The 23,125-nt window shown below is 41.9% G+C and overlaps 5 protein-coding genes across 7 annotated transcripts; 3 read left to right on the forward strand and 2 right to left on the reverse strand.

The window, feature by feature from the left end:
• Positions 1 to 31: 31 nt before the first annotated feature.
• LOC145500544 (uncharacterized protein C9orf85 homolog) lies at positions 32 to 3,472 on the reverse strand. 2 transcript variants are annotated; one of them, XM_081480076.1, is made up of 4 exons: positions 3,179 to 3,472; positions 1,918 to 2,031; positions 591 to 673; positions 32 to 246 (listed from the first exon to the last, which is right to left on the reverse strand). In XM_081480076.1, the coding sequence occupies exons 1-4, from the start codon at positions 3,382 to 3,384 to the stop codon at positions 71 to 73; spliced, it is 579 nt and encodes a 192-aa protein (XP_081336202.1). In that variant the 5' UTR covers positions 3,385 to 3,472; the 3' UTR covers positions 32 to 70. The 2 variants fall into 2 exon arrangements, with proteins under 2 accessions (XP_081336202.1, XP_081336195.1); XM_081480069.1 differs by having other exon boundaries at positions 32 to 255.
• A 13-nt stretch (positions 3,473 to 3,485) lies between these two features.
• On the forward strand, positions 3,486 to 6,441 carry LOC145500483 (shieldin complex subunit 2-like). The gene is made up of 3 exons (XM_081480017.1): positions 3,486 to 3,677; positions 4,089 to 5,318; positions 5,565 to 6,441. Exons 1-3 carry the CDS (start codon positions 3,551 to 3,553, stop codon positions 6,422 to 6,424), a joined length of 2,217 nt encoding a protein of 738 aa, XP_081336143.1. The 5' UTR covers positions 3,486 to 3,550; the 3' UTR covers positions 6,425 to 6,441.
• Positions 6,438 to 13,167, reverse strand: LOC145500508 (N-acetyllactosaminide beta-1,6-N-acetylglucosaminyl-transferase-like). Of its 2 annotated transcripts, XM_081480047.1 has the most exons (3): positions 12,591 to 13,167; positions 9,118 to 9,265; positions 6,438 to 8,465 (listed from the first exon to the last, which is right to left on the reverse strand). In XM_081480047.1, the coding sequence occupies exons 2-3, from the start codon at positions 9,247 to 9,249 to the stop codon at positions 7,347 to 7,349; spliced, it is 1,251 nt and encodes a 416-aa protein (XP_081336173.1). In that variant the 5' UTR covers positions 9,250 to 9,265; positions 12,591 to 13,167; the 3' UTR covers positions 6,438 to 7,346. The 2 variants fall into 2 exon arrangements, with proteins under 2 accessions (XP_081336173.1, XP_081336167.1); XM_081480041.1 differs by lacking the exon at positions 12,591 to 13,167 and having other exon boundaries at positions 9,118 to 9,436.
• A 5,152-nt stretch (positions 13,168 to 18,319) lies between these two features.
• Positions 18,320 to 20,904, forward strand: LOC145490994 (uncharacterized). Its single transcript, XM_081470162.1, has 2 exons — positions 18,320 to 20,075; positions 20,123 to 20,904. The coding sequence occupies exons 1-2, from the start codon at positions 18,320 to 18,322 to the stop codon at positions 20,902 to 20,904; spliced, it is 2,538 nt and encodes an 845-aa protein (XP_081326288.1).
• A 147-nt stretch (positions 20,905 to 21,051) lies between these two features.
• On the forward strand, positions 21,052 to 22,362 carry LOC145491085 (uncharacterized). Its single transcript, XM_081470258.1, has one exon. The coding sequence runs from the start codon at positions 21,052 to 21,054 to the stop codon at positions 22,360 to 22,362; it is 1,311 nt and encodes a 436-aa protein (XP_081326384.1).
• The last annotated feature ends 763 nt before the right edge of the window (positions 22,363 to 23,125 follow it).

A 23,125-nucleotide genomic window follows, 5' to 3' on the forward strand; every position in this document is an offset into this window, starting at 1 on the left:
CAAAGATGTTGTATGTATTGTGGGCAGCTTAAAAATTTCTATTTTTTTTTAATTAAGAGTTTCTGCACTGTCAAGAGCCCAGCCCATCAGGTCTTTGCTCATCAGGTTCTGAGAGTTCATTGTCATTATCACTGGTAGACAAATCAGATGTAGTGCTGTTAGTAGCAAGTGCAGATTCTTGCAAGCTGGCACTTTCTGTTGTTTCTTCATTTTTGCCTCCCTTTTCAAGGTGCCTAAAGAAGGTTCCTGTAAGAACTGTAAATAAACAATAAATATAAACACTTGAATTGAGATAGCAATAATTATTTATTGTGTGACTAAAAAAGAGTAGTCTAAGCATTGCCATACTCTAGAAGAATTATTACTTTGAGGTAAAATTATCTGGCATAATTATATTAAAATTATTATGACATTTTGTATGGTTTACATTGAAAATCAACGTTGAAAATTATTTATAATAAAATTCATAAAAATGATCATTGAAATCAACTTTATGTCTCAATCTTCGTTCCTAATCTAAGATTTGTATTGAATCTAAGACTTGGGCTACACAGAAATTACAGTAATAACACCGTGCACTGTCAGCTTACTTCTTTGTCTTTCGGTCACAGCTTTTATCTCTTGCTGTAACATACTGTCTTCTGAGGCTCTCTGTGCTGGAGTTGGTTCAGATCTTAAACACACAATAATGCAGTTGTTCAGATGTATTCTTACACACATGCATATAGCAGGATGGTCTCAGTGAAAATAGAAAATTCAGACTTCTATAAACATTATAGTCCTTACCATTTGGGCACGGGGGTGGGGGGAGGGGGGAGACCTCAACATTTTTTACAGGACTATGTCAAACAGTATGTTAGTGATGATGCGAACCTCTTTTCTATCAGTTTTGATGTATTTATGACAGGAATTTATCTCGCAATTGGCAGTGAAAAACAAGTCAAACCTTTGCTGTTCCTGTACCTCTGGTATGTCATTTTTACACAACAAGTAAAACCAAAAGACTCCCCTCCCCGCCTCCAGAAAAAAAGTTCTCCTTGAAATTAGCCATGAACTGAATTTGATGTTAAAATCTGCAGCATTTTGAACTCAAAAATAAAAATCAACAGCATCATCAACTCAAAACTAAACTGAACTAGGTACGCCCCGTACACTGGGCAGTGTTTGTGATATACCATACACTGCTGCTTATAAGCCCCCTGCTAAGCCCCCCCCCCCTGATAATAGGCCAATCCACCTGTAAACCAAAAAATGCATCTGCTTATAAGTCCCCCCAAGATATAAGCCACCCCTCTAGCTTTCCTTGTTTTGAGTTTGTTTTATTATGATGTCTTAAAGCTTAATTACCAGTAAATGAAAAACCTATTTCAACCATGTGGAGCTATGGCTCATTGCAAAACAGTTTTTTTTAAAATTTTGGTTATAATTTTGGATATAAGCCTCCTTGGATATAAGCCCCTCCACTTATAAGCTCATCTAAAAGCTCTTACGATGTTGTATAAGCCCAGGGCTTGAAAGTGGCAGTTTATGGGTTATTGACCAACAGGAGGTCAAGATGGCTGCATATTGCCCACAACTTTTTGGTGTGTGTTTATGAACCAATAAGCAGTAAATCAATGTCCAGCCACCTCGACCAAACAAGTTTGAAAATGGTTAACAAAGCACGATGATGCATTGGTTGTATGTTGGCCGACAGTGTAGTGTCGAACCACAAAAGTACATGTAAGCCACAAAAGGCAGCCACGAAGGCGAAAGACAACAGTACACACAGTACAGGTTTCAACACTATCATCCCGCACTAGTACTACCCCAAATGTATATTTTTACATGTACAACCACTGTCCAAATGTACTGCAGACAGTTATGAAAGGGGTGTTCTAAATTGAATCATTACAGTGACACTGTATGGTTTCTTACTTTGCCACTATATCTTGGGCCTGTCCACATTTTTCACACACCTTGGCTTCCTGCGCACATCTACTGCACACAGTGTGATAAGCATGCTTTATGACCTTCTGCTCGCATCTCACACTGAAAACATATTTTTAAAATGATATAGTCAATCAAGCCTGTTTTGATCAAGCACCTATCGATCAGGGATAACATGAAAACACTGACCCCTGGTCCGCGGACCCCCACTATGGACCGGATCCATAGACTACCCATGTACTGGTCCACGGACTACCCCTACTGACCCCCTCTACGGAACCCCCCAAAATAGTGGTGAAATAAGAAATATTTCACTAATGTGTTGTCTAATAGATTACTCATATCAGAGAAATTTCGAGTGTTACACTGTGAAAATGTAATTAACAGCCCCCAACCCCCCCCCCCTCTCCCCCCCAAAAAATGCCGTAAAGCTGTTTTCAGGGTAAGGAGATGCCGATGACAAAAGGAAGGAAAGTTATTAACTTTCATTTGTGGCTCAATCGGGCTATGGGAGGTATGTTGTTAGGTTGTTTAAGCTTGTTTGTATCTATAATTCCACTGAGCAAATTAAAAATAAGAAGCCTGGAATGAGTTCACGAATCCGCCTGAGAATGGGCTGAAAAAAATGGCAAAGGGGAAAGAGCACAAATTTCGAGGCTTCCCAGAGGCTTCCCGGAGGCTTCCCAGCCTTTCATATACTGTATGGCCACAGCAAAGGAAATGGCAATGTGTAATGATATAACTTGTGTCCGAGCCTGAACCCAAGAATGTTACATTTGCACACTAACGTTCGAAATTTTGCCGACATGAGTAATCTATTAGACAACCAGTAAGTGAAATATTTGTTTCTTATTTTTATTCTATTTTTGGGGGTGGTCCATAGAGAGGGTTCATAGGGGTAGTCCGTGGACTGGTCCATAGGTAGTCTGCGGACCCGGTCCGTGGTGGGGGTTCAGTGTTTTCGGGTTACCCATCGATCAGGCCCCAGTTGTTCAAAAGATGGATAACGCTATCCACATCCAGTGGATAAGTGATGACAAAAACAAACTGCACTATTTACTGGATAGTGATTTTTCCGGCAGATAGCCTTATCTACCCTTCAAAGAACCCAGGCCAGGTGGACTTCCCTAGATGGGTGTCTGGGTAGGGGAGGGGAAAGGGGAGAGTGGGGAAAATCATTTGGTGATTTTCATAACGTTTTAATATCCTGATAGCCACAATTCATAACTGCACAGGAAAAGATATATACCACTTTTTAGGAGCAGTAAGAGGCTTGTACTTGTTGAATTTCTTTCTCCACTCTATGATCTCCCGGCATCTCGTACAAACGCCACCAACCACCAAACTATTGATTTGCTTCGTTTTCTTGCTCGTGTCATGAAGATCATTCTTGTAAGCTTTCGTGTTTTGATGTCTTTGGCCTTTTTTCGAGTTGTTTCCCTTTTTTGTGCTCATTGTCGATGATAAATGATACCGCAATTTCCCCAAATTTGCCTGTTTTGTACAACCTGATCAACTGTTCCGATTTCGCGCTAGTTGTCAGCGGTGCTCTTTGTAAAAAGAAGTTCAAGTTGTCTGCTGCGCATAAGCTTTAAATTTAAACTGCTGCCCGTAATCCAACATGGCGGAACAACTGGCAGAACGACTCGCAGAACAGGACTCGTCAAAAGCCTCGAAAGTTCTTATTTTCACCGCCCCAATTGTATGTGTAGATTGCATAAAAAAAACGACAAGCGTTAAAAATAAAGGTAAGCTACATGTAGTTTCCTCCATGGCGTTAATGAGTGGAAATGAACGCACCAACGACCATGTAGCGGTAGTAAGGAATAGATTATCTTGGAGTTTTAGGGATAAGGAACAAATAAGGAAATAACTATGGAGGTAAGGGATACCTTCCTTTTAATAATATACAGAGCCTCAGGAAGTTCATAGTTTCAAATGCTAGTTCCATTCCATTTCAGCGGTGGGGGCCAAGACCCTCCCCCCACTCCACCCCGACTACTGGGGGCGGGGGGAGGGGGGTGAAAACTCAGATCTGGATACATGTTTGTGTCTTGATCGTTTCTCAGTGAAATTAACAGTCTTCTTTTCTTTTTACGATTTCTTTTATGCCCTTTATTGTAAAGTCATTGATTATTTTTATTTTTTACATCATGCAGAAGGTCAACCGAATGCTGGCAACCACTGGAGGAAATCCACCCTACAGCTTAGTGGAAACTCTTTTGTTGTTTGTAATCAGCAGTGTTACAATGGTAGCAGAGATGTTGAACTTACCAATGAAAATGACATCAAACTTGAATATGACCCACTTGCAATTCAAGAGTCAGTTTGTTTCTACCTGGAAAACGAATTTAGGAGCAGTGAAAGCTCTTCACTGCCTTTTGAGCTGTCATTTGGATTTGATAAGGAATGCCACTCAGCTGACAACCTTTCAGATTTACAGAAAGAATTTGAAGATATAAGGTCTACAAGTCAAAGACTTCTTGTTGAGAACAGTGCTCGAAGCTCTAGCATTTCTAGTGATGACTGTCATAGAGGTGTTAAAAGAAAGACTGGCGAGAGTCAAGATTTTTCCTCTAATTCTGATACACATCATTTGACAATGGAGGACGTTTACACTCAAGACAAAAATTTTTCTTCATTTAGTGACATCTGCAGCCCAATTAACAAAAGCACAGGTAGAAGAAAAATCTCTAAACCGATGACCTCCCGAGGGGATGCCGATGTCTCTCCGACAATTGTCGATCACAATGCTCGTGACCCTGGAATTTCTTCGCGTGATTTTGCAGTACCAAGAGCTTGTGACAAGCTTACTGTCCTCAAAGAATGCACCCAAGAAAACGCCTTGGTAAATCTACTCTTCGTTGTTATTCAAGTTAATTACACTCGTGAAGTTCGGGTTAAGTCGGGTGTGAATGCTGGAAGCTTTGTAGCTCTGTCTTCGCTGGTTGTCGCTGATGAGTCAAAGTCTCATTTTAAACTAACATTGTGGCGAGAAGCTTCAACTTGGACTGATAAAATATCAGCAGGTGATTTTGCTGTTGCGACATCGATCAAGGTTGGGAAATGGCGTGAGGAATATGTTGGGCAGACAACAATCAGCTCGGGGTTCTACAATCTTCATCAACCCAAAAGCCTACTTTCAAACAATTGCTTAAAGTTAGTTTCGCAAGGAAGACTTGATGCCCTTGTCAAATGGACTAGAGCAGAACATCCCTATCTCCTTGCTGCCTCTCTGACAAAGAGAAATGTTGAATTTACTCAGATTCTGCAACTACGTGACAACACCTTGGTTCACTTCAGGGGTAGGCTTATTAGTGTTCACAGAACCTCGCCGTCATCGAGTACTTATCGTTTTGGTGGTCAACAACTGACCAAAATTACAGCAGGTGAGTGTTACTGTATGTTGCTATAACACATCTTGAAAGAACTCTTTCCCACGACATTTCCCTGGAAATTTGGACTGGTAGCCTGAGCGTGTAAATTAACCTTATAAATTTCGTGTGAATTCAAGTATGATCATAGTCAGTTTTGACGACGTCCATATATGTTAGTAGGGTAGTGGGACAAGAGTTAACCGTATTACGGACAATGAAAGTGTTAATCTCACAAGTTGTATCCTTTTTGTCTTACAGTTTTAGCAGAGCGACCATGTGATACAATAGAACTAGTCCTCTGGGGGAGACAGGCCGTGTGGATGAACCAGCTTCAAGAAGGACTGGGGCAGGTGTGGGAATTCCAGTTCCTCACGGCCAAATACAGCAGTGATAATGGATGTGTGACGCTTCACTCGACCCCTAGATCAACTAAGTCAAAACTATCCCCAGAAGACAACAATGCACTCTCTATCATGTCACGATTTGACGGAGGCTCCGAGCAAGCTAGAAAATTCGCAAACTTGCGCGATTTGCTGGAGTCGAAATACTCGGGCTTGGGCGAAGTCGAAGCGAGGATTTCTTCGGTACAATTCCAATGTCAAGATGAGGTTATCGTTTTGGACCAAACCGGATCCACAAGGGATCGACTGAAAGAGAAGCTTGAGAAACTGGTGTACATTGGTTGCGGTTCGTGCTCGCGGGTTCTCGAACAAGATCAAAACGAAGTTTACGGTCAGTGTTTGTACTGCGTTGTGGCGAATCCCCAGTACAACTACAGTATAGGCCATTACTACAAGCCATTGACTATAACCCTCAGTGACTGTCACGTGTCCGTAGAAGTGGAAGCGTTCAACAGTGCGATTTCCCGCCTCTTTCCAAATTTTCCCGCCAAAACGTTACTTCAAAGAACCGCTCACGCGGCGTCACGTGACCAGAGTTACGTGGATAGTTTTTTTGATGGCGTGGATGCACTTGTTACTAAGGGTACTCAATGTAAGGCACTCGTTGCCTGCCGTGTAGTATTCGATGAAAATAGCTTTATCGAGAACAGGTCGTTCACCCTTCGACAAATCGATGTTTCAGAGGGTGGGTTTTGTTCTAATCTGGATGGAAAGTAGTTTTACCAACTGGTTTTGTTTTTTTAAGCACGGTTAAGTCGTGCACGGTTGGGTCCTGGGTCGAGGAAGGACCGCCAAATTTGACTTAGCCCGCGTTTTTCCCATGATTGTCGCCTGGTAACATGACGAAGTTTAAGGCGAGAACCTGAACATGTGCGAGCGCTGTTTTTCGACTTGCCAGTGGAAATCAGATATCCTTCGAGTGAACGTGAACTTAGAGAATTTGAGCAAAAGGTCAGGTGTTCGCGTGTTTGGGTGTGGATACAATCAGACATTAAAAAAGTAAAATAAGCTGAGTGATCAGAATTACATTTTTTATAGTTTCTGCAAAAATAAATACCACTTATTTTAAGAGCCTTTAAAAAATCAACAATCAAGACACCTCTATTATAAAACCAAACTTCCGAACAAAAAAGCACATCTAAAACCAGAATTATAACCACAATAGCATTTGCCCATCCGTTTTTCTTTATTGTTTTTATTTCAATTATAATTGTTATTATAATTATTATTACTATTGTTTTTATTGCTTTTTTTGGAAAGGGGAGGAAGGTGCGTGCGAGCTCTTAGCAATCGTGATTCGATTCTCATTCTCGTCCCTAGTACATCATCGATCACCTTTGTCCGCGCTCGGCAGAGAAAAGCATTTAGGACAATAGTGTGAGAATGAAATAGTCTCTTCCAGGTGTTTATAGGTTAGTTGGAAAACATGATACACTGAGACCGCCTAAAATGGCGAGTCACGAAAAATGGCGGGGCTTGGTAAAAAGTCCGTCCTCCGCCTCAAACACTTGACCTTTGTTCTTTTTTGTTTTGTTTTGTTTTGTTTTTTTTTTGCTACTCCCCGTTCTCTTTGCAGCTTCAAGTCTTACCGATCTCGTGGAATAGGCTAAGGTTGTAAAGACCATTCCACGCAGTAAACTCAAGAGAAGAAGTACTCTCCATAACTCCTCTTTTGCCGCGCAATTGATAAGCATCGAAGTACATCGTCATTAAAATGAAACGGTATCTTCTGTACAAACAACTGTCCGCGCATTGTTTCACCAAGAACCCACTGTAAATCCCGGATGTCAATCCAGCAGATTAGTCGTATCCATTCTCCGTGGCACTCATAGTTTGGCCGGCTATCTCTATCTTTCTCGATCCAGTTGATAGCGCGCATTATAAAAACGGGCTGCTGGCCTACCACACCGCCAGGGACTCCTGGATGCTGCTGTAAAGAAGAGTAAAATGTTTCTGGCGGACTTCTTGTGTCTGAAAGCCACTCGATAAACGCCCGAGCGGTCTTGTTAAACAAAATATATTCAACAAATGCCTTGGTCAAGGCCACGTGATTTGCGCCTTTGTAAAGTTCGATGTTGAACGGGGGTGGTGCTTTCTTTCTGAAGGTTTTGAAATATTTGTAAGTTCCATGGTTTGAACCTCCAGTTTGCAGCTTGAACTCATATGAGTATTCAGTGCGGCGTTTTATATCCGGATGATAGAAGCTTTGGATGTTATTCTTTTCACTAAGACCGCGTAAGGCTTTGACCAACTCACGATTAGAATATAGAGGATAATCTTGCCCCACAAGATTAATCAAATACTTCCAGTTGTTACTAGTCCTAACCAAGTCCTCCATGCAGTTGAACTGCGCGTACAAGATACTTATATGTGGATATATAACGTCTACGCTTTTCGCAGACAAGAAAACATTTGGTAGACATCTAATCATCTCAGTGACTGCCGCGCGAAAAGTGTCGGAAGATTTTAAATCGATGTGAATACAGTAGATGTTCTGAGGCATGTAAATGGCCTGTAAGAGTTTTTCCAGGAGTTGAGCAGATTTATACACCGAAATCGTGAAGGCAATTGGAAAGCCAAGTTCATCATCCGAAGGGGAAGGGTGAGGGAAACGCTCTTGCGTGATGGAATAGCATTCTCTAGCACTGTAAGTTTCTAGGACGACATCGTCGTCACTACGCGAAGGTGCGTGACTCGACTTGCTTGGAAAATTTCCCTGGATCAGTGTCACGCACTCGTTCCAACTTTCATCCTCAAACTAAAAGAAAATGAAAATGAACTTTTAGAAACTGTGTCAAGTTTTCACGGGACAACGACTCCGTTCAGTAGATAAACAATTCAGTGAAGTCCTTCCTGAATTAAGCCGAATACCTAAAGACAGGTTTCTATGCAAGTACTTTCTAGCGAGTGAATACATAATACGTCTGCTTCTGACTCGTACCCAGTCGTCTGCTATGATAAAATTGCAACACGCGGTGGATGATGGGAAGGAGAAAAGATAAGTCTGTGGCTTTCTCTTCTGTAGTTTCTTCCCATCATTCGTCACGTCTTTGTATTTTCTGACTTCGATTTTAATGGCCTAATTAAATTCTTGAAGAGTACAGTACTAAAAAATAAAAGACAAGACGCCATAAAAACAGGTTTCAGCGAAAGTGGATAAATAAGCAGATTTGCGGCATATAATAGCGACATTTTAGGTTACGACTGCGCGTGCGCAGTGCGTTTGACCGCAGAGCCTGAGTTTCTAATGTAAACATTAGGATCAGTTTGGGAGGGTTCTTCCAATGTGAAAATAGAATTCAAAGTATTCTACATTTGAAAATGCAAGGTGAGGCCTCATTGGAAACAACTAACTCGGCACGAATATTACATACACGTGATAATATATAGAATAGGTTACTTGGTATTACCGATTGTACATCCCGTTTTGTTTTGTTGACTTCTTGACGCACCAACCAAAACGTTAGAAGAACGGCTAGAATCAATAAAGAGGAGAGAATTCGAGGCTTTGTCCTGCGCCGTGGAATGCAAAACGAAAACATTCTCACATGCAGTAACCTGAAGGAAAAGAAAGCAGAGTTTTAGGTCAGAACGAATGACTTCATGTTTGTCCCCGTGAGTGCACCTTAATTTACTCTCTCGATTCTTTCCCGCCTGAGAGCCATCTGCGCATCAACTTGAAAATTTCAATCTGATGACGTTGCTCTGTGTGGATCAATGTAGAGTCCGCTGATTGGATGTTGTTCACTCGCAGTTTCAAATTTTCGCGCGTAAGTAGCAACCAATCAAAAACGCTACACGGATCTCTGTAGTGGCCGTCATCAGAAAGGAATTTTTAATGTCCTCGTCAAACCTCTGACATCTACTCCAGTGGCCGGAGAATTGAGTGACCTTGAATACCTTAATGTAGTCGTCCTTATATTCTGGCTTTTTATACTTTATACCATATCCCTCGCTAGTGATCATTTTTGACATATCTAGTCTCTTCAGAATTGTAGTGGTCAAGTACATCTGCGATAACTGTCGACCTTGAGGAAACGCAGGAATAACCGGCCACTAAAATGACATTGAAGTCGAACCCTCAAGCAAAACAATCATGGAGAACAAATGAATTACAGAAGATCAGGAAGAGACATATTTGTGCAGTTTGTACTTTAGCACACCTCATGTCCTTATAATACGCTGCCTATAATACAAAGATACGTCAAACAATAGCATTATTATTATCTTAATTTGCAAATTCAAAATCAAAAATTTCATTTTGTCCAAAGTCACTTTATGGCGTTAAAATCGTTAATGCTCCCTTCAAAGGACTTTCATGAAAGGAAAAGCCTTGTACAGGGGTTTTTGTTAAATCCAATTTGATGTCTGCTAAAGTGCTCAATAGCACGCTTACAGATGTCCTTGCGTTCGAATTTTGCGCCGTTTAATTTCTTTGTAAAAGTAAAATTAGCTTACCTCGGCATAACTGGGCCATACAAGTCGCCCATGTGAAATGTGTACTGTACACCTGATAACAAATTGAATGGCTGCACAATGAAAACTTCATATCTGTAAGGAAAACCTTCTTTTGTCTTGCAAAATACTCTTTATGCCAAGTGACACACAATTTATATCTTGTTGTTGCCAAGTCAAAAATTTCCCTTTCTGAAAAATTTCAATGGAATAAATCTGAATATAATTATTTGTCATTTTTTCCTTTTCCGAAATGAAGTCCTCGACTAGGGACACTCCTTTTTTCCACACTAAAACCTTTTTGGTGGTTTTGTTTTGAATTTGGCTACTCCCATCTCATGTATTGACAGAGTGTTTAACACTCCAGGTTTTTTTTTTTTTTTCAGTTTGGCAAACCTGACAAGCACTCCGGTTCACTCGAATAGCCCTGAATAACACTGTAAACAAAGATTCGCCCATAAAAAGGACCAATTACTTAACAACTCAAAGTCGATTGATTCATTTTGTTGAATAACACACATTTCATAAAATACTTTACACACCTCTGTAACGACTCGTATACCATAATATTTTGAAAGAGTGCCAGGGCAGATTATTTAGAACTGCAATATTTAATTTTCTGCCAATTTGCATACATCGGCGTTCAGTTTTGCCACTATTGTTCTTTTTATTGATGTTCCGAACTGTGTTTTTATATTTTATACCCAACATCATGATAAATCGCATCCATCAGTTCATGCAAAGCGAGTTTTGTTTGTTTCTTTAGCGAAGAAACTAATATTATAAATTCATTAAGTAACAACAATTTGAACCCGATTTGTTTCTCAGTTGCAAGTTCCTGTTCTTTTACGACCAATACCTACCTGTTTTAGTTTTAGCCAGTTGTGAGAATACCGTAAATCCTCGAATTAGCGCCCCACCTCCCACAAATAAGCGCCTCTCCTATCAGGCAAAATTTAAAACAAGCGCCCCCCCTCGAATAAGCCCCCCCCCCCCCCATTTTATGGTTGTCTAAGTTATTAGACAACAAAGGATCTACAGTTTCACTTTTGACCAGCCTTTTTCACAGTCATAGGTAATTTACATCTTTACTGGTTTCCTCCTCAAGGGGCAATGAAGAACGATATCTAAGCTACATATATCCATTGGTTACCGGTCATCTCGCCATTAGGGAGTTTCGCCACCAACGAACTCGCCACCAAGCGAAGTGTCCTCGCCACCAGTAATCTAATAAGGCAGTGAATAAAAGAACGAGGAATAATCTATATATGCGACTCGAAAAAAAGGCTAAGAAGGTCAAGAAGGCAATGCATTGTCCATTTCAATGATGCAAAAGAGTACTGCACAATCATAACAAGAAAGTAACAAAACAAGAGCGCGGCAAACCGATTCGCCAGCTAATTCACCTCGACTACTTTAGTCGACTAGTTTATCTCTTTGTTGGTGTTTGGTGGCGAAGTTACTTCGCTTGGTGGCGAGTTCGTTGGTAGCGAAATTTCCTGGTGGCGAGGTGACCGGATACCTTTGCATTCTGTGGCTCCTGCTGAGTACATCATTCTCTGAAGAAGACCGCAGAAGGTGGTCGAAAATTCAGTTTTAACGGTTTTTAAACCTGTTTTAAACTTCTTTTTTAAATTTAATCCATGGACACAGATCGCTCCAACACTTTTGTTTAATACAGGAAACATCAGTTCTGTTTTTCTAAGTTGCATCCTACAATTTCTTGTTTCAGTTTGTGAACACGTTAAGTTTAGAAAAAAAAAAAAAGGAATTACAAGGACTAACCGTGCCGCGATTTAAACTCTAGGATCAACTTTTATTGCCGATAAACAGCTTATGTTTTTGTTTACGCGCACATGATGTATTTGAAAAAAGATCTTGTCAGGCCACAATTTGGAAAAAATTAAATTAGCACCCCCCTCGAACAAGCGCCCACCGTCTTCTCCTAATTTGAAATAAGCGCCCCGTGGGCTAATTCGAGGAGTTACGGTAAATGACTACAGCTAATTGCACCAATTCTCCTAAAGGAGTAAAACGATTCTACATCTTTTTTTAGTGTTACTGATCGTTGCCCAGCCCGAACTGAACTTCCACAGCATACCATTGCGCCAGTTCGCTCGTATCTGAATTCACACTGACTTAGTTTGGAAGTGTGCATTTTGATTAATAACTACTATTAATAGTAAGTAACAAGTAGGCAAGTTTACCGCCAACTTGATTGGAAAATCATGAACAAACGCCGGGAACGGCACAGCCAACGTGAAATGAAATCCATTCAGTACAAACTCAGTCATTTCCTTGTATCTCAAGCTCATAAGAGCGACACGCGAAGGCCAAAATTTCACAGATTCGTTAGTCAGTTATTTAGTCTTCGATAGTATTAGAATTTATCTTGATATTTAAGATTATGGCAACAAGTCAAACTTACCTGGCTCACTAACTTAAAGTACTGCATACCCAGTTGCCGTTTCCATCGATTAATTTACCTACTGCGAACCTTTTCGACGTACAATGGCCTCCAAAAACACAGCATGCATTTATTTTCGCTTCTAAAGCGGCGAAGTCGTGTTGAGTATGAATTTTAAGTTCGCCTGCCTATTGAAGCGGAAAACATCAGTATTTCTTTTTGTTTTGAACACGCATGAGTCGGTCAGTAAACGTATATTGAAATATCAAAGTCTGTTCAAATCGGGACAAATGAGCCAAACCCGGGGAAAAAGGCTGTATTACGGCTTGTATGTTTACACAGAGCGAGCCCAGCATAAAGGTTTCACTTCAACGCGCAACTTTTTTTTAAATTTGATTTTAAGCAATGTTATTATTTTTGTCCCGGGTTCTTGTGCAATGGTGTTAATTATTACTAGTATCTTTTTTATGTTTTAGATCAAAGCATGGCAATTTTTTTATTTTGCACGCACAAAAAGTCCCGCGCTTTGCCGTCAAATTCTCGTATATAGCACTTGAATCACCAAAAGTCTAATATTGTCAGCAGCTCTTGACTCAGTGGCGAGGTATCTTGGACAAAAACATTTTACAACATTTATCTTCTCGAACTATTTAAATACTGGCTGACTCACTTTAAAGCAATATATTAGAAAACAGACTGGTAAGATCACAAGCTTACCTATTCCGCAAAGTCGTATCGCTAAAGATTTACACCTTAATCACGTTAGACAGGCCGTTTAGCTGACATATGGACAACAGCAAAAAATAAAGCTTCACACTTAACACGTTGCCTACAAAGTAAATATAATATCGAAAAGTCTCGAATCCTGGGTAAATAACGTTGTGTTTGCTCTGTCTTTTCGTAAAAGGTTACTCTGCTGAAATATCAATTTATTTACTCAGCTTCTTTGAAAGGCAGGTCTCCCAAAACCAATATCTTCCGCCGACTAGCAAGCATGTTTTCTTTAGCACTGAAGCAATGGTCGCATAGGTTTATCTGGAAAAAATCGCATGATATCAAGCTCACTGGGCAGATTGATATACATGACAATGAAAGCTCTTTATCTTGGGGCGCTATAATCTCAGCTATGATTTAAAATTTCCACTCATTTCTCATTTATAAGTAAATTTGTAACTATTAGTTCAAATAACTCAGATTAATTGTGTTAAAATTAAAATTTGTCATTAGTGTTGTTACCTCAGTCGTTCAGGAGTATGTCATGCAATGACGTAGATGCTTCGAAAGGTTTAATTCAGGTAATCGAAAGGTTGCCTTGTATCTGTCGACGTTTTTGTACTGCGGTGGTAAACACTTTTTCAAATAAGTCCGGATCGAGAAAAGATCTTTGCAAAGTTCACTGTCAGAATCATTATTTTCAGTTAAAGAAGCTTTAATGGTTGCTGCTTATTGTAATTTTCTCTTTAAAACATTAGTGTTTCTTATGAAAAGAGTAATTTCATAAAACGCAAAAGTTAGCTCTGGTCAACCATCATTTACTGGGAAATTCACGCGTTTGCTCATAGAAAACTTTGATCTGAATGTGGGGCAACTTACGTTTTACAATGCAATTTTAAATCCATATAAACGTGGCTAAACATCAGCCGTCAAACGTGGACCATTGGAACATCCCTTTTGCAATGAGGTAAAGGCTTTACGTAAAATTGGAATAAAGTCGAATCTGGCCAGGCTTGCATTGCTCACATTATTTGATGAATGAATTAGTCAAATTTATTCTTTAATCACTAGACGTTTTTATTCCCATTACATTATTAAATACATTTACTGGTCGTTTCCTATATTTTAACATTTCGAGATTTTTTAATATGTAATTTTAAGAGTTTTCAAATAACATCCACAATAAGGCCACTTGTGTCCCATCCAGAAGTTTTTCCACATTAATTCGACATACATCGATTGATCTACTTTGACAACAGTATGACAAATCTTTCAAACTTTCACTAATATTTCATTCATGCTGTACCTTGTACCTTTTGTCCAACTATCTTGTCTTAATACCTTTGTTAGAGATTCATCTCAGGACATGGCTTTTAGAGGGAAATGGTTATGAAGCCTGGCAAACGTCAAAGAAGCAAACAAAGATGCAAAGCTTTATGTTGAAAGGTCCGCGACCGTGCACACTCTTTTGTTTTGCGCTCATACACTGTGTATGAATTACGTAATTAAAACGTTTCTATTGGTTAGTTCCTCAGTACGGAGTAAACAATTATTGTGTTTTGTGCACGGTCAAGGCCGAAAAAGCGAACAAAAACCTACAACACTGAGAACTTTGTGCGGTTTCATAACCATTCCCTTCTATTAACTATTGTTAAAGCGACCTTGGGGAAATTAGCCGATCACTTCAACACTCTTTGTTTGGTTGCTTCTCTTTTTATTTCCACTATTGATGACTTCGGTACAATACTCGCGATGTTCTCTTACCGCCACTCTTGACTGATTACAGCAATTACTACAACTACGAGGAGCTAACTCGTCACGTTCCTTTTAAAGGGACAACCACGTCATCCATCAAATCAATGTCAAACTGTCAATTAGGCTAACGTAATGTCATGCACAGTTCGAATAGGGTTCTATTGCGACTGCGCACCAAGCTACTTAGCATATTTTCCTTCGAGGTTATCGAGGTTGACTAAAACATTTTCTAACTTGATTTTAACCGACTATTCTTAAGTGGTTGACCTAAATAAGGTAACGTGAGCGATATAAAAGTTACAATCTCCGTTCCTACTGCTTAAAAGTTTAGGATAACACTAAGTTAAAAGAAAAAAGTTGTTGTTAACTATTTCATACAACATGAGTGTTACAAGAAATAGATTTGCAAACTCCCAGCTTCGTGGGCGGGATTTCCAGTTAAAACTATCCATCTCATTAACTGAACGTGCTCTTGGTACAAACATCCTCTAACGAGGTGCCGCTGCTATTGTAAGGAATCTTTTCTTTATTTGGGTCGAATTGTGAACTAGCAATAAAGTAATTTAAACATCGCTATCAAACTCCTTGGAAAGGTCAGTAAAAAGGGCAAGGTTTGACTGAAAAATTGGACAGGAGACTAAAAATAAGTTAAGGATTCTAACGCGACTAATTCCAAAAAGAGCGCTTCCAAAATCTAGATTTCAATTTTTATTTTGTTTTCTCGATGGACACCCGCGAGTAAACAAACGAGTTGCTGAACAACGCAGCTGACCCGAAAACATGTAGTGTAGCAACGGTGCTCGCAGAACATAAATGTACCAAGGGATTTTAACAGGTCTAACAAGAATCAGTTAACAAATTATTTATGTCGTGTCTTTTGTATGCGTGTCGACCGAAGATATTTTAAGAACGCCTGCTAGCACGTGAATTCGAATAATTGACAAGTCAAATGAACATCCATCGAATAGAATATCAATAGAATCCGACTGATGTGATAAGTTTCGCGTGCACGTGACATTTTGTTTTGAATAAGTACGTTCAACTTTACTCTTTGAGAATTAGTATGTAAGTTAGTTCGCGAAGTTCGCGAAGAAAGTTTCGTAAGAAGCTCAGAGAATTTCGAAGCGAACGTAGATTGAGATGTGATGCGTAGAAACGCATATTAAGGCTAAGAAAAATTGTACGACGCTGTGGAACTCTGAGGTAAAGGTCAGGATTAAAACGTGGAGTTTTCATTCTTCGAAATTCTGTGGATTCTTCGAAATCCTGCGGATGAACAGATAATTTCTGCGAATGGAGCCGCACAGCTTGGTCGAAAGCGACGATGTTCGGGAACAAGGAGTGCCGAAAGAAAGGATTACGATCTGGAAAAGGTCGAAAGCTGGTCACTTCGGCGAAATGACAAGGATTTTTAGCCGTTTAGACGAAGTGCTCAAGGATTATCGTTTTACAAGCGAAGTAACGGAGCTGAGTCGTCGTTTAAAGGATCAATGGGCGCGGTATTGTTTTGTGTACAATGAAATTACGAGCCATTTATCGGAGGATATTGAAAGAGCGAATGAAAGAGATCGCTTCAATGATCAGACCCGAGCGTACGAAAGATACAGCTTTCTGATTGAGCAGTTCCTGACCCGTGCAGAACTTCAGAGTGGAGGAACAGGAGGCAGAGCGCTTTCAGCTCAGGAACCAGGTATTTCCGAAGAACGTGTTAGTTTTCCTAGAGATGCACAAAGTTCCGTTTTGACTGGTTCTCGAAAATCGAGACGTTCAGGTCGTAGTTCAAGTAGTGGTTCAAGATCACGTGAAAATGCTGCAGTAGAAAGCGTTTTGGCCGAAGCGAAATTGGCTCAGTTAAAGAGAGCTAAAGAGAGAAAGTTGAAACAGCAGCTGTTACAGTTAGAAAATGAGATAGCTGACGCCGAGGACGAGGCTGATTTAGCTCGAATAAAGACTCGTTTTTACGAACATTTGGATTTAGACAAGGGAAGCGAAGGGTCTGAAGAAGTGCCTATCGTCAACGAACCATCTACTGAGCTAGCTGCTTTGGAGAAGGTAGTCCAGTACTCTGATCCGCGAGTAAATGAGAAGCTTGAACCATTTATTCCTGAAACTTGCCTGAAAGGGTCTCAGCCGCGTACCAGCGTTCCAGATCCAAGACTTCTTGAGGAGGTTCCAAGATCAGCATTGAACCCTAGGACTCCTCCTTTTCCTCAGCCAGATGGTGAACGCGGAGCTTCATTTAAGGTTATTAATACTGACAGTACTAGTGTTCTCGAGAGTGTTGTCACTAATATGAACCTGATTGCTACGGGTGCGAGCTTGCTCCCCCTGGAGGTGGTAAAGTTTTCCGGAGATCCGTGTGAGTTCTTCAAATTCAAAACACGTTTCCATCAAATGGTGGAGTCTCGGAGTCTGTCCGACGCACAAAAGATGTCCCGTCTGCTGCAGTTTCTCGAGGGCAACGCAAAAAAGGCTGTAGCAGGATTCGAAGGCTCGCCTGGTGGAGTTAAGAAAGCCATGCGATTATTGGAACTACGATTTGGCCAGCCACACATGATAGCCAAAGCATGTGTTGATGCTTTAATTGAAGGACCAAACATTTCAAACAGTGACAGAGAAGGCCTGAGAGAGTTTGCAGATTGTAGCAGGACCTTATACGAGACTCTGAAAGAAATGAACGCCCTGTCAGAAATGAACCTGTCGAACCTTGGAAGAATGTCCAGAAAGCTGCCTACTGTCCATCAGGCTAGATGGAGGGATGAAGTGCAACGGATCCGCGAGCGGGGGATGTTGCCGAGCTTTAAAGACCTTGTGGAGTTCGTAGAGAAACGCGCAGATGCTGTAAACGATCCAATCTTTGGACGAATTGGCGAAACAAGCAGAGCGGCGAATGTATCTGGCAAGAGAAATTCGAAAGTGCCTCCTCCCGGCAGAACTGACGGTAAAGTGACTACGCTAGCAACGCAGCTTTCTCTGCCTGGCCAGAATGGTTCACGAGGTACAGGCCGCCCAGTTAAATGTATGAATTGCGAGGTATCCCATAAGTTGGCCGATTGCGATAAATTTAAGAACATGACTGTGAGACAACGACGAATCTTTGTTCGAGGTAGAGGTCTTTGTTTAAACTGCCTGAGGAAGGGACACTTCGTTTCCCAATGCCTTGCCAAATTGAAGTGCAACCTGTGCCCACAGAAACATCACCTCCTCTTGCACAACGCCGCGTCGCAGTGTGTTGACCCCCTTACCAAAGCCAAGACCAAGTCAAGGTAACCGCTAGCACTATGATGGGCGATGGTAGTACATTCTCCTCTAGTCAAAACCAGGACCATGTTAGAGTATCCGCGAACGTGATGACGGCCGATGGTGGTACCTCCACTTCCTTCACCTGTGACCAAGCTACCAGTGAAACCCCAACGATCAGTACGGTGCATTTTGCCAAGTCCGCATCCTACAAGGCGTGCAGTCCGACAGCGTTCACCTCGCATAAAGTTGCCCTGCAAGTGGTCCCTGTAAGGGTGGAAGGAGAAAATGGGAACTCAGTGAACACATGGGCGTTGCTCGATACGGGAAGCGAGGAGTCGTTTATTGCTAAACCTACCGCTGACAAACTGAAGTTGAGAGTGAAGAGCTTCGAGTCCTTGGCAGTTTGTACCTTGACTGGGGAGTCAACAGTACGTGTAGGCAAAGTGGACCTGGCAGTTTTACCAATGGAAGGTCCAGAAGGCCATCGAATCCAGATTAAGGATGTCAAGGTTGTTGAACGCCTCAATGTGAACATGTCTAGGCCTCAGGACCTGTCGAAATGGGAACACTTAAAGGACATACAGCCTTCAGAGATTAGTGGAGAAGAAGTTACGTTGCTAATAGGAGCAAATGTCCCTGAAGCCCAGATACAGGAGGAAGTTCGCGTTGGTGGAGCGGGAGAACCATATGCTGTTCGTATTCTATTTGGGTGGGCCATTATGGGTCCGCTTAATAGCAACATTAGAAGCCAATCTGACAAAGTAAATGTAAACTTTCTGAAGTATGGCAGCGAGATGTTAGACCAACAAATGAGTCAGTTTCTTGGTTTGGAGAACATTGATTCGATCAGCAGCAGCAGGAAAGGGATGTCAGTTCAGGATCGAGAAGCCTTAGGCAAGCTGAACAGTTCTGTTCGCCTAGTAGATGGCCACTACGAGGTAGGAATGCTGTGGAAGCACGGGAATCCGTGGTTACCAAACAACCGAATGACCGCTGTAGCTAGACTTCGTTCCCTGAAAAGACGGCTGTGCACAGATGAGCAGTTGTGCTGTAAGTACCGGAACTTTATGGATGACCTTTTGACAAAAGGATATGCACGAAATTTGATGGAAGACGAGGTTGCGGCTCGAAGTTCCAGGACGTGGTACCTACCACACCACGGCGTCTTCCACCCACACAAGCCTGGAAAAATCCGAGTGGTATTCGATGCCGCAGCATTGCATGATGGGGTCTCCCTTAACAGTCAGTTGAATCGAGGGCCAGATTTAACAAACAGTTTGCTTGGTGTGTTAATGAGATTCAGACAAGAACGCATCGTACTTGCAGCAGACATACAATCTATGTTCCTTCAGGTGAAAGTACCTCCCGAGGACGCCGACGCCCTTCGTTTCTTATGGTGGGAAGACGCTGATTTCCGTAAGCCTCCTGAGGAGTACCAGATGGTCTCTCACATTTTTGGTGCGAAAGATTCTCCGAGCTGTGCAAACTACTGTCTCAAAAGAACCGCTGACGATAACAAGAAGATCTTCAGCGAAGAAGCCGTTAAGTCCGTCCAAGAGGACTTTTACGTTGACGATCTGTTGAAGGCCGTAGAAACACCCAGCAAAACGATTTCATTGGCACACGAATTGATGGTCCTACTCGAGAAGGGCGGATTTCGTCTGACTAAGTGGACGAGCAATAGTCGAGAAGTGTTAGCGAGCATACCCGAAGATAAACGAGCGCGGCCAACTGTAAACCTAGATTTGGATGAGTTGCCTATCGAGACAAACCAGCCACTAAACGAGGGATCCTGTCAGCTATCAGTTCCCTTTACGATCGTATGGGTTTCGTCTGTCCAGTCGTGCTGGAAGCAAAGAAGATCATGCAGCGACTGTGGAAATTACAGTTAGGATGGGATGATCCTGTCCCAGAGTGTGAGTTTGCCCATTGGGAACGATGGAAGTCTGAGCTGTCTGCTTTGACGCAAGTGCAGATACCGAGATGCCATTTCCAGCTATGCGGAGAAGTCAAAGAAATCTCTCTTGATCAGTTCTCTGACGCGTCAGATGAGGGTTACGGCATGTGCTCCTATCTGCGGTTCGTCTATGAGGATGGTTCTATTCAATGTTCCTTCCTGATTGGCAAGTCAAAGGCGATGCCAGTGAGACCGATTTCAATCCCAAGACTCGAGCAGCAAGCTGCAACGCTCTCTGCCAGGATTTATCAAGTTTGTCGAGAGGAGTTAACCTACAAGATTGAAAGAGTAGTATTCTGGACCGACTCTCAAACTACCTTGCAGTACATCGAGAACGAAAGCAAACGTTTTCACGCCTACGTAGCCAACAGGATTACTGAAATTCGTGAGATAACCAGCCTAGACCAATGGAGACACTGCCCAGGAAAATTGAATTCAGCCGACGACGCTTCCCGTGGTTTGAAGCCCCAGAAATTGACCGATCAGTATCGTTGGTGGAAAGGACCAGAGTTTCTATGGGAATCAGAAGAGAATTGGCCTCAAGCAGAGGTTGGCGAAGTCTCACAAGACGATCCTGAAGTTCGGGATGAAGTGCAAGTTCATTCAATCAAGATTAAAACCCTGACGCTTGACTCAACTCAGAAGCCCCCTGCGTTTACAAGATGATGACTTACTATAGCTCGTGGTTAAAGTTGCAACGTTGCGTTGCTTGGCTAGTGCGCTTTTGCCATTGGCTAAAGAACCGGAAAACCTCTTCAAATACAGAAGCATTAACCACAGACTGAGGAACTACGTGAAGCAACCCTGCTAATCATGAGGTTAATTCAGGCTCAAAGTTTCGCTGAAGAGCTGAGAGACCTCAAAGCCAACAAGGAAGTAAAGAGTTCCAGCAGACTTGCGAAGTTGAAACCGGTGCTGGCAGAGGCGGTTCTTCGTGTTGGAGGCCGGCTGGAGGAAGCAGTTGTACTGTCCTACGACGAAAAGCACCCGATCATACTCCCAAAGAAACACCACATTAGTCAGCTGATTGTTCGCTACTGTCACGAAAGTCTGGCCCATGCTGGTAGAGAGCAAACCCTAGTGCAGACGAGAAAAATGTTCTGGATACTCGGAGGTAGAGGTTTGGCGAAGAATATCATTAGAAGTTGCTTCAAGTGTCGCCGGCTGAATGAGAGGCCAATGAAGCAGGTTATGGCTCCCCTTCCTAAAGAGAGATTGCAACCGTACAAGCCACCCTTTACATTCTCCGGTGTCGATTTCTTCGGGCCACTAATGGTTAAATGGGGCCGCAGTTCAGCAAAACGCTGGGGATGCCTATTCACTTGTTTAACAACGCGAGCCGTTTTCCTGGAGCTAGTAACGTCATTGGAGACCGACGATTTCATCATGGCCTTGCGACAGTTTATCAGCCGAACGGGACCTCCTGAGGAGATCAGATCGGACAGAGGTACTAACTTTGTTGGGACGGAGCGTGAATTAAAAAAAGCAATCAGGGGCTGGGAAAACACTAAGATCTACCAAGAATTGCAGCAGAAAGGAGTCAACTGGACTTTTCACCCTCCTACAGCGGCGCACATGTCTGGAGTCTGGGAAAGACTGGTGCAGAGTGCGAAGAAGCACCTGAAGGTTATCGTGGGAGACAGATTGCTCAGTGAGTTTGCGTTGCGAACTCTGTTCACCGAAGTGGAATTAATTATGAACAACCGCCCGATTGTAGCAGCGTCGGATGACCCTGCCGACTTGGAAGCGTTGACCCCCAATCACTTCTTGCTGCAAAGAAAGGTGGCTGGATTGCCTCCGGGGGTTTTCATCAGGGAAGACCATCTAGGCAGGAAGCAATGGAGAAAGGTGCAATATCTGACCGACGTCTTTTGGAAAAGGTGGATTAGCGACTATTTACCGACCTTGACCGAACGAAAAAAGTGGCTGAAGGATCAACGAAATGTTAGAGTGGGAGATATCGTGCTCATTTTGGAAGAGAATGTTCCCCGTAACAAGTGGAATTTGGGTCGTGTAACAGAGGTCTTTGTGGGACGAGATTCAAGAGTGCGATCCGTCAAGGTGAAGACTTCCAGCACGGAGTTACACCGCCCTGGTGTTAAGCTGTGTCTATTGGATGGCTAGGACAGACACTTATCACGATTAGCAAACGTTTGGACTTTGACGTTTGCGGGGCCGCTGTTGTGTCTTTTGTATGCGTGTCGACCGAAAATATTTTAAGAACGCCTGCTAGCACGTGAATTTGAATAATTGACAAGTCAAATGAACATCCATCGAATAGAATATCAATAGAATCCGACTGATGTGATAAGTTTCGCGTGCACGTGACATTTTGTTTTGAATAAGTACGTTCAACTTTACTCTTTGGGAATTAGTATGTAAGTTAGTTCGCGAAGTTCGCGAAGAAAGCTCAGAGAATTTCGAAGCGAACGTAGATTGAGATGTGATGCGTAGAAACGCATATTAAGGCTAAGAAAAATTGTACGACGCTGTGGAACTCTGAGGTAAAGGTCAAGATTAAAACGTGGAGTTTTCAATTTAAGTAGATACTACATTCAAAATAGTTAGATTACATGGCACTATTTCCAGTGTAACAACAGTCAAGTAATTTACACATATATATTTCGCTGAAGAACTAGTTCTTAGGAAACTCAGCACCTGCGTATACATCAACAACGATAAGAAAAGCAACATTTGATCAACTAGTCAAGGAGCAAGTCCATAATGTCAACGTATCCTAAACACCTAAGATATTCCAATATTATATTTCGAATGACCCAACACCTATTTCTTAAAACATTACCATTATCTTTTTACCCATTATTACAACGAATAAATATGGTTGGGAATATATCTTGCTTGCATTTTTATTGTTTTACACTATGCT

This window comes from Orbicella franksi, chromosome 1 (assembly GCF_964199315.1).
Source record: "Orbicella franksi chromosome 1, jaOrbFran1.1, whole genome shotgun sequence".
In the NCBI taxonomy this organism is placed as follows: Eukaryota; Metazoa; Cnidaria; class Anthozoa; order Scleractinia; family Merulinidae; genus Orbicella; species Orbicella franksi.

Excerpts from the sequence above, each read along its gene's own strand:
- LOC145500544 (XM_081480069.1), bottom strand. The coding sequence starts at position 3,384 with ATGAGCACAAAAAAGGGAAACAACTCGAAAAAAGGCCAAAGACATCAA. Across the intron at positions 2,032-3,178 it reads CTTACTGCTCCTAAAAAGTG|TGTGAGATGCGAGCAGAAGG; the intron begins GTATATATCTTT and ends ATATGTTTTCAG. Across the intron at positions 674-1,917 it reads GCCCAAGATATAGTGGCAAA|ATCTGAACCAACTCCAGCAC; the intron begins GTAAGAAACCAT and ends TGTGTGTTTAAG.
- LOC145500483 (XM_081480017.1), top strand. The coding sequence starts at position 3,551 with ATGGCGGAACAACTGGCAGAACGACTCGCAGAACAGGACTCGTCAAAA. Across the intron at positions 3,678-4,088 it reads GACAAGCGTTAAAAATAAAG|AAGGTCAACCGAATGCTGGC; the intron begins GTAAGCTACATG and ends TACATCATGCAG. Across the intron at positions 5,319-5,564 it reads ACTGACCAAAATTACAGCAG|TTTTAGCAGAGCGACCATGT; the intron begins GTGAGTGTTACT and ends TTTGTCTTACAG.
- LOC145500508 (XM_081480047.1), bottom strand. The coding sequence starts at position 9,249 with ATGTTTTCGTTTTGCATTCCACGGCGCAGGACAAAGCCTCGAATTCTC. Across the intron at positions 8,466-9,117 it reads CAAAACGGGATGTACAATCG|TTTGAGGATGAAAGTTGGAA; the intron begins GTAATACCAAGT and ends ATTTTCTTTTAG.
- LOC145490994 (XM_081470162.1), top strand. The coding sequence starts at position 18,320 with ATGATGGGCGATGGTAGTACATTCTCCTCTAGTCAAAACCAGGACCAT. Across the intron at positions 20,076-20,122 it reads GCCACTAAACGAGGGATCCT|TCGTGCTGGAAGCAAAGAAG; the intron begins GTCAGCTATCAG and ends TCGTCTGTCCAG.
- LOC145491085 (XM_081470258.1), top strand. The coding sequence starts at position 21,052 with ATGAGGTTAATTCAGGCTCAAAGTTTCGCTGAAGAGCTGAGAGACCTC.